Source organism: Hyposmocoma kahamanoa, unplaced genomic scaffold, assembly GCF_003589595.1.
Source record: "Hyposmocoma kahamanoa isolate Upper Pololo Valley unplaced genomic scaffold, ASM358959v1 93, whole genome shotgun sequence".
In the NCBI taxonomy this organism is placed as follows: Eukaryota; Metazoa; Arthropoda; class Insecta; order Lepidoptera; family Cosmopterigidae; genus Hyposmocoma; species Hyposmocoma kahamanoa.
The window spans coordinates 23,353,823-23,369,949 of record NW_020654810.1 but is presented as its reverse complement, the minus strand read 5'-3'; the positions used below and the strand labels follow the sequence as shown (position 1 = coordinate 23,369,949).

General features: G+C 38.7%; 2 protein-coding genes across 4 annotated transcripts in view; one reads left to right on the top strand and one right to left on the bottom strand.

The window, feature by feature from the left end:
• Positions 1-329: 329 nt before the first annotated feature.
• Positions 330-2,537, top strand: LOC113237234 (E3 ubiquitin-protein ligase Siah1-like). The gene has a single exon (XM_026473592.1). It carries the CDS (start codon positions 592-594, stop codon positions 1,435-1,437), a length of 846 nt encoding a protein of 281 aa, XP_026329377.1. The 5' UTR covers positions 330-591; the 3' UTR covers positions 1,438-2,537.
• An 8,868-nt stretch (positions 2,538-11,405) lies between these two features.
• LOC113237043 (rab5 GDP/GTP exchange factor) overlaps positions 11,406-16,127 on the bottom strand; it is a 25,181-nt gene continuing 20,459 nt past the window's right edge. For all 3 annotated transcript variants that reach the window (XM_026473287.1, XM_026473286.1, XM_026473285.1), the window contains 4 exons: positions 15,847-15,957; positions 15,196-15,306; positions 14,475-14,609; positions 11,406-13,979 (listed from right to left, as the gene is read on the bottom strand). In XM_026473287.1, the coding sequence (XP_026329072.1) occupies positions 12,930-13,979; positions 14,475-14,609; positions 15,196-15,306; positions 15,847-15,957 (1,407 nt within the window). In that variant the 3' untranslated portion in view covers positions 11,406-12,929. The remainder of the gene's footprint in view (positions 13,980-14,474; positions 14,610-15,195; positions 15,307-15,846; positions 15,958-16,127) is intronic.

Genomic DNA, 16,127 nt, shown 5'->3' with positions numbered 1-16,127 from the left:
AACAAATGTATTTGATGAAATATTAAAATTTTAGTTAAAAGAAAACTGACTTCGCCTTCAAGGTTTTACCGCTAACCACAAAAAGCCAAGAAAGGAAAAAAAATATCAAATGCGCATTGCGCAGTCAAAACTTCAAAACATCTGTCTTTGTCTATGGTATGACATCATGGTTGGTTGCTGTCACTTCACTTCAATAGGTTTTCGATTGGTCGTCATTGAAATTGTATGTGCGACTGATCTACCATCCTTTTATATCGTGCTAGAAATTTAAATAATTGAATTTCTATTTCTTCACATATTAAACACTTGTTTCCGCATTGAGGTTGAATGTACTGAAGCGATTTAATTGGACGCCCTCCGTGTCCTATGGAAGAAAAAATAGTTCACGCATAGTGTTGAGCAAGCAAAATACATACAACATTGACCCCGAACGGAATTGTGATGGAATCTTACTTCAACGCCACCGCGAGGCGGAAAAAGGAGACCGATGGGTACAAATGAGGTGGTGGAGTTTTATAGTGTTGTGATTGAGCAGACCGTGAAAGGAAGTCGGTCGCTGATCGATGGGATTAATGTGCGCGTGACGGTGACATGAGCACAAACAACAAAAGGCGTGGAGCTAGCGGTTCCAGTTGTTCTGTGTCTGGAGTACCCACCCTCGTGAACGTCCCGACCGCCATGTCTGCTGATCTCGCTTCGCTGTTCGAGTGTCCCGTGTGCTTCGACTATGTCCTGCCCCCAATACTGCAGTGCCAGAGCGGGCATCTGGTCTGCTCGAGCTGCCGTCCCAAGCTGTCGTGCTGCCCGACGTGTCGCGGCCCCCTCGGCAACATTCGCAACCTCGCCATGGAGAAAGTGGCCAGTAATGTAATGTTCCCTTGCAAACACTCCAACACAGGCTGCACAGTCACCCTTGTTCACACTGAGAAAGCTGAGCATGAGGAAGCCTGTGAATTCAGGCCATACTCCTGCCCCTGTCCAGGTGCATCTTGCAAATGGCAGGGAGGATTGGACCAGGTAATGCCTCACCTTATGATGTCACATAAAAGTATCACCACTCTGCAAGGAGAAGACATAGTTTTCTTGGCCACAGACATCAACCTGCCCGGGGCAGTGGACTGGGTGATGATGCAATCCTGCTTTAACCATCATTTTATGTTAGTCTTGGAAAAACAGGAGAAGTTTGATGGTCACCAGCAATTCTTTGCCATCGTGCAGCTCATAGGTTCCAGGAAGGAAGCTGAAAACTTTGCATACAGATTGGAATTGAACGGGCACCGCCGCCGGCTAACGTGGGAAGCCATGCCACGGTCTATCCATGAAGGAGTCTCATCAGCGATCATGAACTCCGACTGTCTTGTGTTTGATACCTCATTGGCACAGTTATTTGCCGATAATGGTAACCTTGGAATTAATGTCACAATTTCGATTGCCTAAATGCCAATCACTGATATAAATTTGTCACCGGGCCTTGTTTCATTGACTTCAAACTTAATCCAATTACATTTTTATGTCAATGAAATGATACCAATGATGTGAAAATTTAAGAAAAATATGTACCTAATGTTGAGAGTGGTTATAATAACATTTTTGATTAATTTGTTACAGTATGCGAAGACATATTTTGACTCCACATGACATGTTTTGTTTAATTTGTAATCAAAGAATTATCAAAGCCAAAAATTTTCTTTCCTTCATTAGAGCCCTGCATTGTAGGTTGTGACATTTAATAGTTCTATATGTATAATTAATATCTAGGAATGTGTTGAGAATAAAGAATTCATTTCTGCCTGTCTATTTTGGAACTGTATAGCTGATATTGCAGGCATTTAGAAACCAATGCAAAATATATGATTTACCATTTAGTAGTCCAGCATTTCTCGTTTTCTGTACTTACATATACATAATAAGTAAATGAGTCTTCAATGCATGTCCTGCTATGGTAGTTTCCATGGTGAATATTGGTACCAAAGTACTGGAATAAATCTACTTTCTATGACTAAGCAATAAAGGCCGGTTTACGTGGATAAAGTAAATGATAAGTAGAAGTACATGGCCTGGTGAGTTTGGCTAGTGCAAAAACAATGCATCGATTATGAACCGTGCTATGAAATTACATTCAGCTTACTTGTGTAAAGCGGCCGTAAACTTCTTATTTATCAAAGAGTCATAAACTAAGTGTGATCTCTTATTTCTCTTATTATTAGTAATATTATTGCAACTCTTTTATAACTGTATATGTTAATCGACTATTTCATAAATACATTTGTGTGTGTTCAATTTAGTAAATTAAAAATTTTTCAGTGATTATCTATGAATGCCTTTTGAATGTATGTATATAGTTTGTAAAAGAATAAATTATGACCTCTTATGGGTTTAAAAGCGAATATTTTATTCCAAACAAGAACAAATCTAACAATTAGTGATTTGTACATATATGCTTGAGTATATTATGATGTTAAGGATTTGATATAATTGTGATTCTCGCTTCTTCAAATAAATTGGCAATGGCGTAATGTAAACCCGGACTTTTTTGTAATAATTTAATTTTAATAGAAGGTATATTTACTTAATCAATATTTGTTTCTTTTGTTTTTTTTAATATTTAAAACTTCCCAGCTGTAGAAACTTACGTTGATAGACAACCTGTTATGTACAGGATCATGAGCATGTTCACCTCGACACTAAGCTTAGATGTTAGAACTCGACTCTGTCGCTTATGATAAGTATGGTCAAAAATGTCAGGCTGTGGTCAACCTTGTGCTCTTCACTGTACTTAACAATAATATACATACATATTTACTTAAATAGGCCTTAAGACTTATTACTATTCATTTCATATTTTATAAATAGTGGAGTTTTCATAAGTTATTCTGACAAATACGGTCGGAACCAAAATGTACTGACCGTTCTGTATTCAAAAATATCCAAACAACAATGATAATGTCACTGTACAAAAATCGGCATTTTTTTGACTTTCTAATTTAAAAACTAAGAAACTCAAAACGTTAAAAGTGTATTCGTGTAAGAACTGTAACTACAAAAGCCCGCCATTTTTTCTGCTGCTGGTTTTTTTTTTTTTCAAATGACTGAATTTCTTTAACAAAACTTTGACCTTGATTTACAAATAAGGACATGTTCATAACGCCGATAAATATTTATTTGACACGCTAAAGCGAGAAATTACCATTGATCGCTCAAACACTAAGAATACACTTAAAAATAGTAAAGAACACTTAAAAATCATTACAACACAAGATAGCATCTTTAGTTTAGACATGATCATCTAGTCCTATTCTGTTGATATTTCCTTGTACACTGGGTCTTGCGGGTAGATATGAGCGCCGATAATAGACTTACCGGCTCCGGCGGCGGCGGCGCGCCGACGAAAAAGTGTCGGCAGCGGCGGCGTTTCGGCGGCCGGCGCGAGCGCGACCCTAAAACGAATTTGTATAACGGTGTTTGTTTTTACAAAAACCCTTATACAAATACTTTTTCTAAGGAAAAAATAAAATAACGTATTTTCTATAGTAATCAATTTTTTATCTGTTCGATGTATGTATGTATCGGAGCGCCTGGCTCCGATAATAAGCACGCGCACTCTTCCGTATTGTGTATGTGTAGTGAAAATGGCGACGCCAGAAATTAATTATTTAAACAAAACATCTTTAAATATAAAGTCACAACTTTTGTCGCCCATCTATGCCACCTCTGCTGAGGCTGGACGGCACGCTGGCCTATACTGCAGAAGACAAGGCAAATCTTTTTGCCTCACTCTTTGCAATGGTCGGTTTCAGATAACCTCCATAAATGTGTCCCTTTCAATAACTTTTATGTTTTTACATAAATGCTAAGCATTACTTATTTAATATGATTGCTTGCTTACTTAGTCTGTGTTACACATAAAAATACTACTTTACTACGTCAGAGTAATAAATAAAAATTAAAAAGTGGGCAATTTCTCATTCATGGGAGCCGGTTCCACGTCGCCCTAATTTTAACAAACGAAGAAAAAAATTAAGCACTCGTGGAAATCGCAATATTTCCCATCGAGGATAAACTCTAATAACTTTCACGTCGAATGCATACCGTAACTTTCCAATTTATTATAAACAAACATATTTTCTTAGGAATACAAAATTTGTTTCAATTTTCCTTATCATTAGTGTCACTTCAACTAAAAGCCTCCTAATAACAAAAGTTCATACCGCATCACCTTCACCCTACGCACACGTGAGAAGGGGCTCCTGTCGGATTGGAGTGTACACAGTGAAGTAACCTGTGCATCTCCGTTTTAGCAAAAAATCGACTTAAATACCAATTTCAGCGCTAGTGACTACATCGTTCTCATTCATGTAAAGTAATCTATCTAAATAAATATTAAATGATAGTTTTATAAACTTTATTGTACATCAATCATACAAAGGGAGCTTTAAAATCCATGCACATTTATAACGGTCCAGCATATTTTACACACTTGACAATTAAAAATGTATCCAAATATTATTATTGTCGCTCTCATTCTTGTCTACTTTTAAGTCAAATAGTTACTTTAAGCCATTGACTTACAAATAAATGGACGACGGGTTTAATACAAAAACCACGAAAACAATGTCCCAAGTCAACCTATTCGAAATTTAAATTGTAATGTCATCGCAGTATCGCGCTGTCAGTAGAACAAATGAAGACTAAAGCGGAGTGTCGCGCTCTGTATACGATTTTAGCGCGTTACAAGTGCGGACACTTTTTAGCGCGGACCCGACGTCCATATAATTGTAAGTCAATGCTTTAAGCCGAACATTTAATTGAAATATAACAATTAGATGGTGATAGTGGTGGTGATGACGGTGGTGACGACGATGATAGTGGTGATGATGACGATGATGATTGTGATGATAATGTGAATGGTAATGATGCTAATGATGATGATGTTGATGGTGGTGATGATGATACATTGATGTACAACAAAGTTTACATGACATTAACAAAATACTTCTTTAGATTTGTTTATTAATTACAAATCGATAGATAGATGGTCTTACACGGTTGAGAAAGATTTTGATACAAGAAGTTATATTAAAATATTTGTTACATGTTAAATGATGTTAAATGTTCTTTTGTGAACGATAAAATGTGTGTTGTAATAATAATTTCTCATTACTGTGCCGTCTTTCTCATTCATGTTTTTGAGAAAATCATTCGTGTTACTGCAATCTCATTCGTGCGACCTAAAATATCGTTTTTTGTTGTATTTAACTTAAATATTTCTGGGATTTTATAATTATTCACATTGCTTGAACTTATTTGTACGTTTAAGACCTTAAAACCAAAAGAAAAAAGAGTTTTACAAAAATCACTCAAAAAGTGCCATTGAAATTCGGAAAGTGAAATTCACCCGCAAAGAGTTCGCGTCTGGATCTCATATTACTTCAAACTGGCTGCACTATGGCGCCAATTCGCATACGCCAAAAAGAGGTACTTAGAACTCTGCGGAATCTAGACGTGAATAAAGTTGGCAGGCCAGATGGAATCTCAGCACTAGCCCTACGTAACTGTGCGCCTGAATTGTCTCCTATTCTCACACGCCTACGCCTGTACCGCCTCTCACTTGAGACTGGTGTAGTTCCCAGGTCGTGGAAGCTTGCAAACGTGCAACCTGTGCCGAAAAAGGGAAGCAGAGCTGACTCTGTCAACTATAGACCTATCACAGTCACTTCCCTACTATACTATGGAACGTGTACTCAACCACCGTCTCCTGTCGTACCTTGAAGACAACGACCTCCTCAGTGGTCGCCAGTACGGATTCCGACGAGGGCGATCAACTGGGGATCTTCTTGTGTCTGCCTGTCACATCCATATGTGACATGTGATGTGACTCGTTCCATAGCGAGGCTATAGAAAAGCATGGTGAAGCACTTGCAGTGCCTTTGGATATTTCTAAAGCCTTTGACAGGGTCTGGCACGCAAGCCTTTTAAGTAAGCTTCCCTCTTATGGGCTTCCCACTGACCTTTGCAATTGGATCTCGGATTTCTTGAGCGAACGTTCGATTCGAGTGGTCTTAGAAGGCTACCCTTCCGAACATATGGCGATAGATTGCTCAGGGTTCCGTACTGTCTGCAACTCTCTTTCTGCTGCATATCAATGATATGTTAATTCCAGCTACCCTTGCGTATACTGATAACAACACAGTTATACATAGGTACAAAAATAAAAAGACAATAAGTACTTGACCAATGCAAGGGTCAGTGGAGAGGAAATCCAGTCTTGTCGAGAATCCATGGTTAGCCATTTGGATTTGACACTCTCCAGGCAGTCTCTGATTGGGGCGTGTCAACTTGCCAAATTTAACGCTACCAAAACGCAGGCGAGTCTACGGCGCCGGCGCGGCGCTCATATCTACTTGCAAGGCAAGATGGAAGGGCCTGCTTTTGTACGGAAAGCAATGATGTTGATGTCTCTAGTATTTGAGTCATTAACTTTGGTAGGTCAATGTATTTTGGTCGGAAAATCATTAGTTTGAATGGAATGCATTTTCAAATGATGGCGTAATTAAAATGATATCATAAAAAAGTAAATGAAGAAAGGAACGTTACATCAAAACTGCCTACGCGTCAAACGTATGTTGGATCGCTTTTTTTTACATACTCTCTTGTATAAAACAGCGTAATAAGTCTGTGCATACATCCTTAAAATGCACATTGGAGACGGCACATGGCAGAACTGGCAACCGTTGAATCTATCAATGTTTACCTATTATCAACATGATAACCGACGAGCCAGAGTCATGACGATCGGAAGATGCGTGATTACGTTGCTGTATTTCAATACAGAGCCCGTTAATTCATTGATATGATTCAAGATTACAAAGATAATGATAAGGCTCAATTTACATCGCGGCGGAACGGAATGGAATGGTAGCGTTAATTACGTCTCGTTGCGCGAGAAGGCGCCCGTGGCCGCCGGAATGCTCGAGCATTGCTCGAGCGGCTTGGACTGCAGCTTGATTTTGATTACCTCTCCCGATAGGAAACTGCGTCTTTTCCGAGTCGAGGCGCCTAATTGCGATTCACAACTGGCAGATCGGAAACTTTTGACATTTGTAATCGGAACTATAGTTGATTTAACTTACAAATTAGAAAGATATAGTAGGAATCAGGTTCATCTTCTTGCTCATAAACCAATCTGATTCCGATTTGATTGCAAATCAGCGCTGTAGTATTTCGTCAACGTTTGACGTCACACTCAGTTGTCTATGGTCACACTGCGCCTGGGTTCACGCCACTTCCCGCCGATTCGCCAGGCGTCGCCGACGACGGCTGACGACCTCCTTGTGAGTATAGTGTTCTGTGCTGATGACGGCAGCTGCAGCATTCTCTCGAATGCGTGTGACAATTGACCATAAAGTTTATTGCGCTATGTTTGTGATAGCGATATCGTTATCGTTACAAAAATTCGCTTCCATTCCGTTCCGCTCCAATGTAAATTGAGCCAAAGGTTGAAACTTAACTAAAACAATAGTAGATTGTACAACAAGTGCATAAAACGCGCCATTTTACCCGAGACGAGTATATATGAATACTTTAAGTTAAGGGTAAAATGGGTTTTATGAACTAGTTATACACTCTGCTTTTCACTTCGATTGCGAGAAAATTAAACAGCGATATTACAAATAAACAATTATTTAATTATAATTGAATGTAAAATTACAACAATTAGACATATTTTATGTGATGGTTTTTTATTTTATGCACTAGAGCAGCCTTTCCCAAAGTGGGCGATAACGCCCCCTCGTGGGCGCTCGCTGCAGGTCTAAAGGTAAGAGGGGGATTTGTAATTTCATCTAGTCCAAGAAAGAAGGTGTGCAGGTATGAAGGTATTGGACCATCTTAATTCTTTTAGTACTAAGATCCAATTTACTATGGAACAAGAGAATTGTGGTACTTTAGCTTTCTTAGATGTTTTAATTAAAAGAAATCCTAATAACACCAGCCATAGTGTATTTCGAAAGAAAACCCATACAGATAGGTAGGTATCTCAATGGTAATTCCCATCACCATCCTAGCCAGTTAGCTACCTTGGGCAAATCTTTGTTTCAGAGAGCACACGGTGTCTGCGACAGTAATCATCTGGCAGGGGAATTTCAACATATAAAGCAAGTCCTACATGCGAATAAGTTGAAGATTCCACGCCAATGCCACAGGCCCCGTGTGAAACCACCAACAGTCGAGCGAAGACCTGCCATCTTACCTTACGTGAGAGGTGTTACAGACAAGATCGGAAGAGTCCTCAGGCGCGCATCTATCAAGACCTATTTCAAGGCCCTGAGGAAGATTTCTCAGTTCCTGAGACCCGTGAAATGCAACATCCCCTTACAGGATGCAGGAGTTTACAAGCTTCACTGTGAGTGCGGTCTCTCTTATATTGGACAAACAAAGCGAAATATTTGTACCCGCGTCAAAGAACATACAGCTGATGTCAAACACCGTCGCGTAAACAAGTCTGCAGTCTGCGAGCATGTCATGGATAAACCTACACATTCAATGAAGTTTGACAAACCCCAGGTCCTTGCAAAAGAAGTCCGTTATCTACCCAGGATGCTGCGAGAGGCCATTGAAATTAAAAAACATCCTAATTTCAACAGGGAAGATGGTTTCTCCGTACCACCAGTTTGAGATCCAGTATTTCCTCTAATGAAAAATCCCAAACAGACATAAGACTGCAGTACTAATTAATATGTTTTAGTTTATTCTAATTTCTATTAATAATTAATAATAAATTGAACTTAATAAAAATTCATTCGATAAAATAATTTGTAAAACTTAATATAGCGTAAATTGGAATGTTTTCTTTGTAAAATTAAAAATAAGGTATTTAATTAATAACTATAGTGAAAAAATAGGGTGGTTTGCATCAATATTAGACATAACTGGTTGAAGACTGTACCACCTCAGTCAACCGTGACCATGGGACCTGTAAAGGGCCCGAAACCCTGCACTGCATAAAATCCTATTTTATGCAGCCTACACCCAGCATAAATACGAACTTTTTAGGCCATTATCACATTGCACCGCGCCCCGCGACGGTGCACGGAGCTGCGTTTTTAACATTGTACTTCAGTTTGTTTGGAAAACACGCGTCGTCGAACACACTGACAACGCTTCTTCGCGCGGTGGGGCGGGCGCGGCGAACCGCAGGGTATGGCACACTGCGCTCCGCACTACCGCGCAGATTTTTAATCAATTTGCGTCTATTCCAGTAATTGTCGTTCAGATTTTCCCTAACAAATAATTAAAGGATTCAGTTGACATGCGTGTTTAGTTGAAAAATTAATCTTCATATTTTCTTAAACCTTTGTAATGAAGTTGAATGTTATTTTCGGTGTCTTTTTATTTGAGTAAACAAAAACCAAATCGACAGTATAACTGCGGCGTCCTGATTGGGTTCTGTTATATTAACCATTATTGTCAAAGAAGGATTTCAGCTACATGTACAATCACTACGGCGATCAACTAACAAGCGAGTACTTTAAGTGGCGCGCAGCCGCTAGACCGCTGCCCCCGCGCTGATTAAACCGCGCGTTGACGCAGGTCTGACGCGGGGCGCGGTGTAGTGTGTTCGCTTCAATCGCCTCAGAGCATGAGAAGTGAAAATGAATTTTACATATGAGATTTAGTCGGTGGATGATATTATTGATTTAAATTAATGATGTAGGTTTTTCACTAGAAGGTTGTAGGGTCGTATTCCAGAACTCTACTCAATGCTCAAGTCAGGACTTGAGTATGATTCCAAGCACTGGAAATCATAGTCAAGTCCTTGCCATTAGGGTCGTATTTTAGTTTATCCATTATATATATATAGACTTATTATATAGACTACCCATTAGGGTAGTCACCGATCCCAGAAATAAGTCGACCACATATTTGTGAAAGGACATCTGAATAATTGCGAACATCTATAGACGCGCTTCTTGCGTGAACCACAGCTAATTATTTCATTCTGTAGTTCACGTATGTCCACCTGAGTGGATCATGGGCATTTAATTCTTCCCGTAAGGCGGTAGTAATTATTTTCCATTACGTCTACCGTTTTTTTACCAGAATTGTAGTAGTTGAGCTCCTTATGAGTTCATCCAGGGAACAATTGCCACCTTACCTATTTCTGCAGCCAAGTGGTAATGCGAGCATTACTGCGTTCCGGTTTTGAAGGGTAGACTGGTAAATTACAGGCACGTGGGACTTGTCAACTTACGTCTCAGAGTGACGGGCGCAACAGCAGTGCCTCTGCGCGATTTAAGGCTCGAGTAGCACTGCAAATGTTATGAACAGGCGTGTCGCGTAATACCAGGCGCACGACTTGTTTGTTCCGTCACTTGGTGTTATAAAATTTATGTATGTTGTAGATATTGGCATTCCAATTTTATGATATTTTGGTTTAACTAACACGTTATCAGTATTTAAACATAGTTTTATAACATTGTTGTATGACGTACCGCTCAACAATGAATAAAAACTAACTTTTGTATTAATTAATCAATTACTATATTTATTTTATTGTTGTTTCAATACACGTTTTTTACAACGAATATTTATATTCTGATACCAAAAATACAGTCAAGAACACAAGAAACAAATCACTTGCTATTTACGACATGCAAATTTTCTCACTCTTATCGACTTTAAAATATAATTTACAAATTAGACATTATACAAACAATTTAAAGTTGAAAGTATACATTGCAACAAAGAGATCATAATCAAGTACCACCATTATTATCTTATTTGGCAATTGATTCCATAAAATTTAAATTAAAACAATGAAAATAAATAAACTTACGTTTTATATGTATGTGACATAAGAACACAAAACAAATGTGGAATGATATGAAATATTAACAAAACAAAAACAAATTAAATTATCATCGTGTATATGTCCAGAATCAGAGACGAAATAATGGCCCATCCGTCTCTGGCACCTCATCAGGCAAATGGCCCTTATATCAGTTTTAAATATCAACTCCCGTTTGCGCTGAAATCACAAGTTAGAAAGCTGAAATAGTACAGCGCCAACAACTGACTTGTGTGTACGTCTCCGTATATTACAAAATGTATTTATTGTAATAAAGATAATATCTCTAACTATGGGGACCTGTTCCATTCGGTGGTGTGGGAAAAATCGCAAAACATCTAATTACAAAACAAACGGAATCACATTTCATCGGTAATTAAATATGCAAGTTTTCAATTTTCGTCCATTATGGCAAAGCTCAAGTTAAACTGGTCGATTTGAAAGTAACCCGTCAATTGTTTCGAAATCGGTGTGGCCAATCGGAGCGCAGTTGTCACCGTAATGATATGGCAGAATAGTTTTCAAACAAATTAAATGATATTTCATCTCTATTTCTGGTTATATACTCGATGGAAATTATATAGGCAATATTCTTAAAAAAGTAATTAGTTTAGCACCAGTATAATTAATAAACATTTCAATAAAACACAACTCTCAAACACCTTTGTTTTATAAGAGTACATAGTCAACCAAATGCCTCAGGAAATTGAATTTGGGTTTAGGTCTTTGTTAGTTTGGGTAACGATTATTTAATCGCAATAAGGCGTACGAACGACACACTAACAAGTCTTACCTTGGTGAGCAAGCTATATAGGGTTTATTATAAAACTCCAACAACTTCGCAAGACTGTTAACGATGATAAAAATTCACTGTCCATTGTATTACTAACATCATTAACAACAAATTTTGTTCCATAAATTTTTGTTGCCCTATCTGACATTATTTAAATTTATATTTTTAAGTAAGTTCAAAGTGACCTATGTGAAAGTGAAAACATAAATAATATCTTAAAAGACTACTTCAAAAACACAAAGCTCTTTTTGACATTGTATAAATACGTTAAAAAAACACAATAGAAAATATTTAAATAGTGAGGCGATAATTAAATTAAGACCTGGCTCAAAGGACTTGTAAACGCGCATGCATCCTCTCCAACGACCCCCACCCCCGCTCCTGCGTGTTACCGCACAGAGTTATCACCGTTCAGATACTTCAATATTTTTATTTTTGTACGAAAGTAAAATATGAGGCATTATTAAGTTAAAGTTGTTAATGATGTTAGTGACATACTGCCGCGGTTAGTTGAAAGGGCGCTTGTGACTACAACTCAAAACCGAGAAAATACTGTTTGAATAAATTTAATGAAAAAAATTATCTGCGGTTTCCAAACGAAAAAATGTAGACACTTTCTGCAAACGCAGTAAGATAAACCTATATTATACGCAAAATATGGAATTTAAAATATTTTGTTATTTATGCTTCATTATTACACTTTTTCCTTTTCAACTTAGTAAGAAAAATGTTCGTAAAATACTCACGGCAGTACTGCCGCCGTTAGTTGAAAGGGCGCATGTGACAGTTTTTTAAATTTGTTACGTATACTGCCATGACTTACATTATGTGGATTATAACATATGTGGACAAGCAAGAGAAAAGTAGATATTTTTTAATTTCATTTCTTCAAACATTATTTTCTCGGTTTTGAGTTTTTGTTACCAGCGCCCTTTGAACTAACGGCGGCAGTATAGTTCACAAAGAACCCTGTAGACTCTAGGAAAATTAGTTTTCAAAACTCAATCCAAGAGCTCTGAACTCTAACTACAAACGAGTCATGGCCCGTAATAAACACCTCAATTTAGTATCCGTATCGCGGATAGCCCTCTGCACAGCATTTTTGTAGGAGGAAGAAACTTTCTTGCACATCATACTACAATACTCCGGCGTGGACAACTGTAGGGCGAAATACCTAGGTCGTTTCCCGAAGTCTTCAGCAAACCGAAGGGATGCTGAGATGTCTGGAGGAGCTCAAGTGGCAGAACTGTTCCGGAAACCAGCCATTACACAATAGCGTTGATAAACATTCTAATTAGGCTTGCTACTTTGTGGTTGCAAAGGAGATGGCAAAAGGCAAACAGAAGTAGGCGAGTCATTATCATCTAAAATAGATACACTTTGCTTTTCAGACACTTTCTTAGGAGGAACATGGACATAAAAGCCTGAATTAAAGGATTCACGCTTTACCTCCGGATTAAAAGGATTGTCCTTAGGTGGGACAAAAACTTTACTACCTGAGCTGAAGGACTCTTTTGGTAAACTAAACGGGTCTTCAGTCTTCATATTTGGGCTAAAGGGATCCTGTGCACTAGTGCTACCACAATCTCCTGATGCGTGATGGAAAGTCTTTTCCGAACTGAATGGATCCTGCTGAGGCATAAACGGGTCATGATGGACGATGTCAAAAGGGTCTGCAGTATATTTCGTCTTTGAATCAGCGAGACCGAACTCATCAAAAGACTCCAGTCCAAAATTTGATGTCTGAGGTGCAAAGGGATCAAAATCCTTTTTCAATCCTTCTGGACTAAACGGGTCTTTAGGTTTGGGAGATTTCGAAGGAGCATCTTCAGCGATGCTGTTGTCACCACTGAAGTCAGAAAGATCAATATCATAGTTTATATTACTCAGTCCAGGTGCTAACTGATCACTGCCGAACTCATCTGGAGTCATCAGTTCGTCTATAGAACGGGAGTCGAATGGTGTAAATCCAAGTGGGGACGGTGTTAGTAGTTCCAGTGAGTTCGTCTGTTTTAAATCCCATGACTGTTCTAGATTTTGTGGTGATTTAGGTGGAGATGGTTTCTCAATAGCTTCGAAGCCGAGAATGTTTAGTTTTTCTTCATTCGCGATTGGTTCCAGGTTTTCTTCAATTTGGACTTCTGGTTCAAGAACTTCAGCTGGTGTCTCTTCGATTTTAGCTGGTGATTCGAAACGTGTGGTTTCTTGCTTGGTTTCGGTTTCTAGATCAATAAGCGGTTGGGTATTGTTCAATTTACCGAATTGTGGTATTTCTCTTCTCGGCGTGATTTGTAGTGGTGTCTTCGCGAGGACATCTTGGACTTTTATTGCTATTTGTTCCTGTGGAAAGGACAATTGTTTTATATAATATCTTTTAAAACTACAGCTATAATTACAGGAATAAAAGGTATCAGAATGATTTGCAATCGTTCATATATGATCAGAGTCTGCCTTAGTGATGTCATCACACAATTTTTGTCTAAACTAAATCTGATTACACAATTACTTTTTTTCTCCTTTTGATGTCATTAACCGATAGTTACATTCTTGATATTTAAAAAGGAAATATCATTAATACTAATTGGAATGTCGTCTCAAATATTTATCAAGGCACCTCTAAAGCGTAGTAAATAATAAGCCGATGTAATGGTCAATGAAGTTCCGTGCCAACCAAGCAGTAAACACAACAGAGAATCCCATTTATTAAACACGCGCAAGCAACCAAAGCATCCCATGTAATATATACGTGCTTATTAAGAGTCCGTTTCGGCTGGAGACAAATCGAATGGGTCTCGATTTGTCCGCAGCCGCGGGAATGGCCTCGGCCTGGGTCACCTGGAAGGAGCGCGCGTCGCTGGCCAGCTTGTGCGCCTGCGCAGTGACGTGGCGCGCGTCCTGCAGCAGCCGCGCCGCCAGCTGGCGCTGCTCCTCCGCCTCGTGCGACGCGCCGCACAGAGACAGCGCGCACGCCTGCCACACAATACCTCGTGACAGATTTCTTAATATGGCGTTGGACTAGTATGTTAATCATACATGTAACCTCGTTTCGAATCAATACAGGCCAGTGTTAACCAGTAAATATGTTATAACTATTAATACAAAGATTCGAACCAACATCTTCCAGCAAACCGTACCAGACGCTATGCCAACTAAGCATCGTATTCTAGAACTCTACTCAATGCTCAAGTCAGGAGTTGAGTATGATTTCAAGCACTGGAAATCATAGTCAAGTCCTTGTCATTAGGTTCGTATTTCCAGTGCTTGAAATCATACTCAAATCCTGACTTGAGCATTGAGTAGAGTTCTGGAATACGACCCTAAGACACGGAACGAACTAGCGGACCTTCCGAATTTTTGTAATTCTTGCAGATCTTAGTTTTTGGTTTTACAACTACCAGCATCTGCTAGAGATGTCGCTTTAATAATTATAATTTTTAGATTATTGAATATCTCGGTGTTTATGTATACAGTAACATATATTTAACCCCACCGAGAAGAAGATTTAGTAGAGTATTTTTACCACAATGCGGTAGAAGTAGACTGTAGAGTATCTTACCCAAGAACTGCCGCCGATGGAAGCAGGCATGGCCATGTAGCAGTCAAATTCCTTTTTATCCATGTTCAAGGACTCAGCAGTTAAGTTTTCGATGAACGATACTGCGCAGCACTGTTAATAAAATCGATTTACTTTACAAGGTCTTAATTACTGTACACCCAAATCGAACGCAAAGAAAAATTCCTTCGATCTGACAGGATTCGAATCTGGGTCTGTATGCCAATATAGAGCTACTGCTCTACCAACTGAGCTATGGGTCGAGTGTCTCTATTGCAAATATTATTCATTAGAACATCTTGGTATTCACTATCCATAAGTCCTCGAAATATTATCTCCTTTCACAATTTATCGATAAAACTATCGACAACAGCTATGTGACTATTTAAAATTTTTTGAAAAATGGCAACCCCATAAACGTCACTTCATTTCGTCTTAGAAAAAAACATACAAGCTTTAACTAGACAGTTATTGGTAGTCTTTGTTTGAAGCCTTTCGCAAACTATCGATAAAACTGTCGACAACAACTACATGACTATTTCAAATTGTATGAGAAATGGCAACACTGCGTATGTCACTTTAATACGTGTTAGAAAAAACAAAACAGCCAGTTTCGATTATACCAATAATCGCCTTGGAAAGCTAATTACTTACAAGGTTAGTGAAGTAATACCCGCCCTCGCCGGTCATAAGCCGCTGGGCGTTGCAGAACCGCGTCACGAAGTTGATGTTGCTCACCAGTCGAGGCGGGTTGGCTTTCAACACCTGGAAAACCATAACACATCGATAATGAAAAGGTGGTAATAATAATAACAATAAATACTGAACAAAGTTTCCATAGCAGTAGAGATCATTGAGATAGAGTTGGTCCAGGAAAGTACTGCCTTATCCTTGCCACGGAAGCAGTTAAATATATTTACGTGCACTTTTAACAA

Coding starts and splice junctions, on each gene's coding strand:
- LOC113237234 (XM_026473592.1), top strand. CDS start 592: ATGAGCACAAACAACAAAAGGCGTGGAGCTAGCGGTTCCAGTTGTTCT.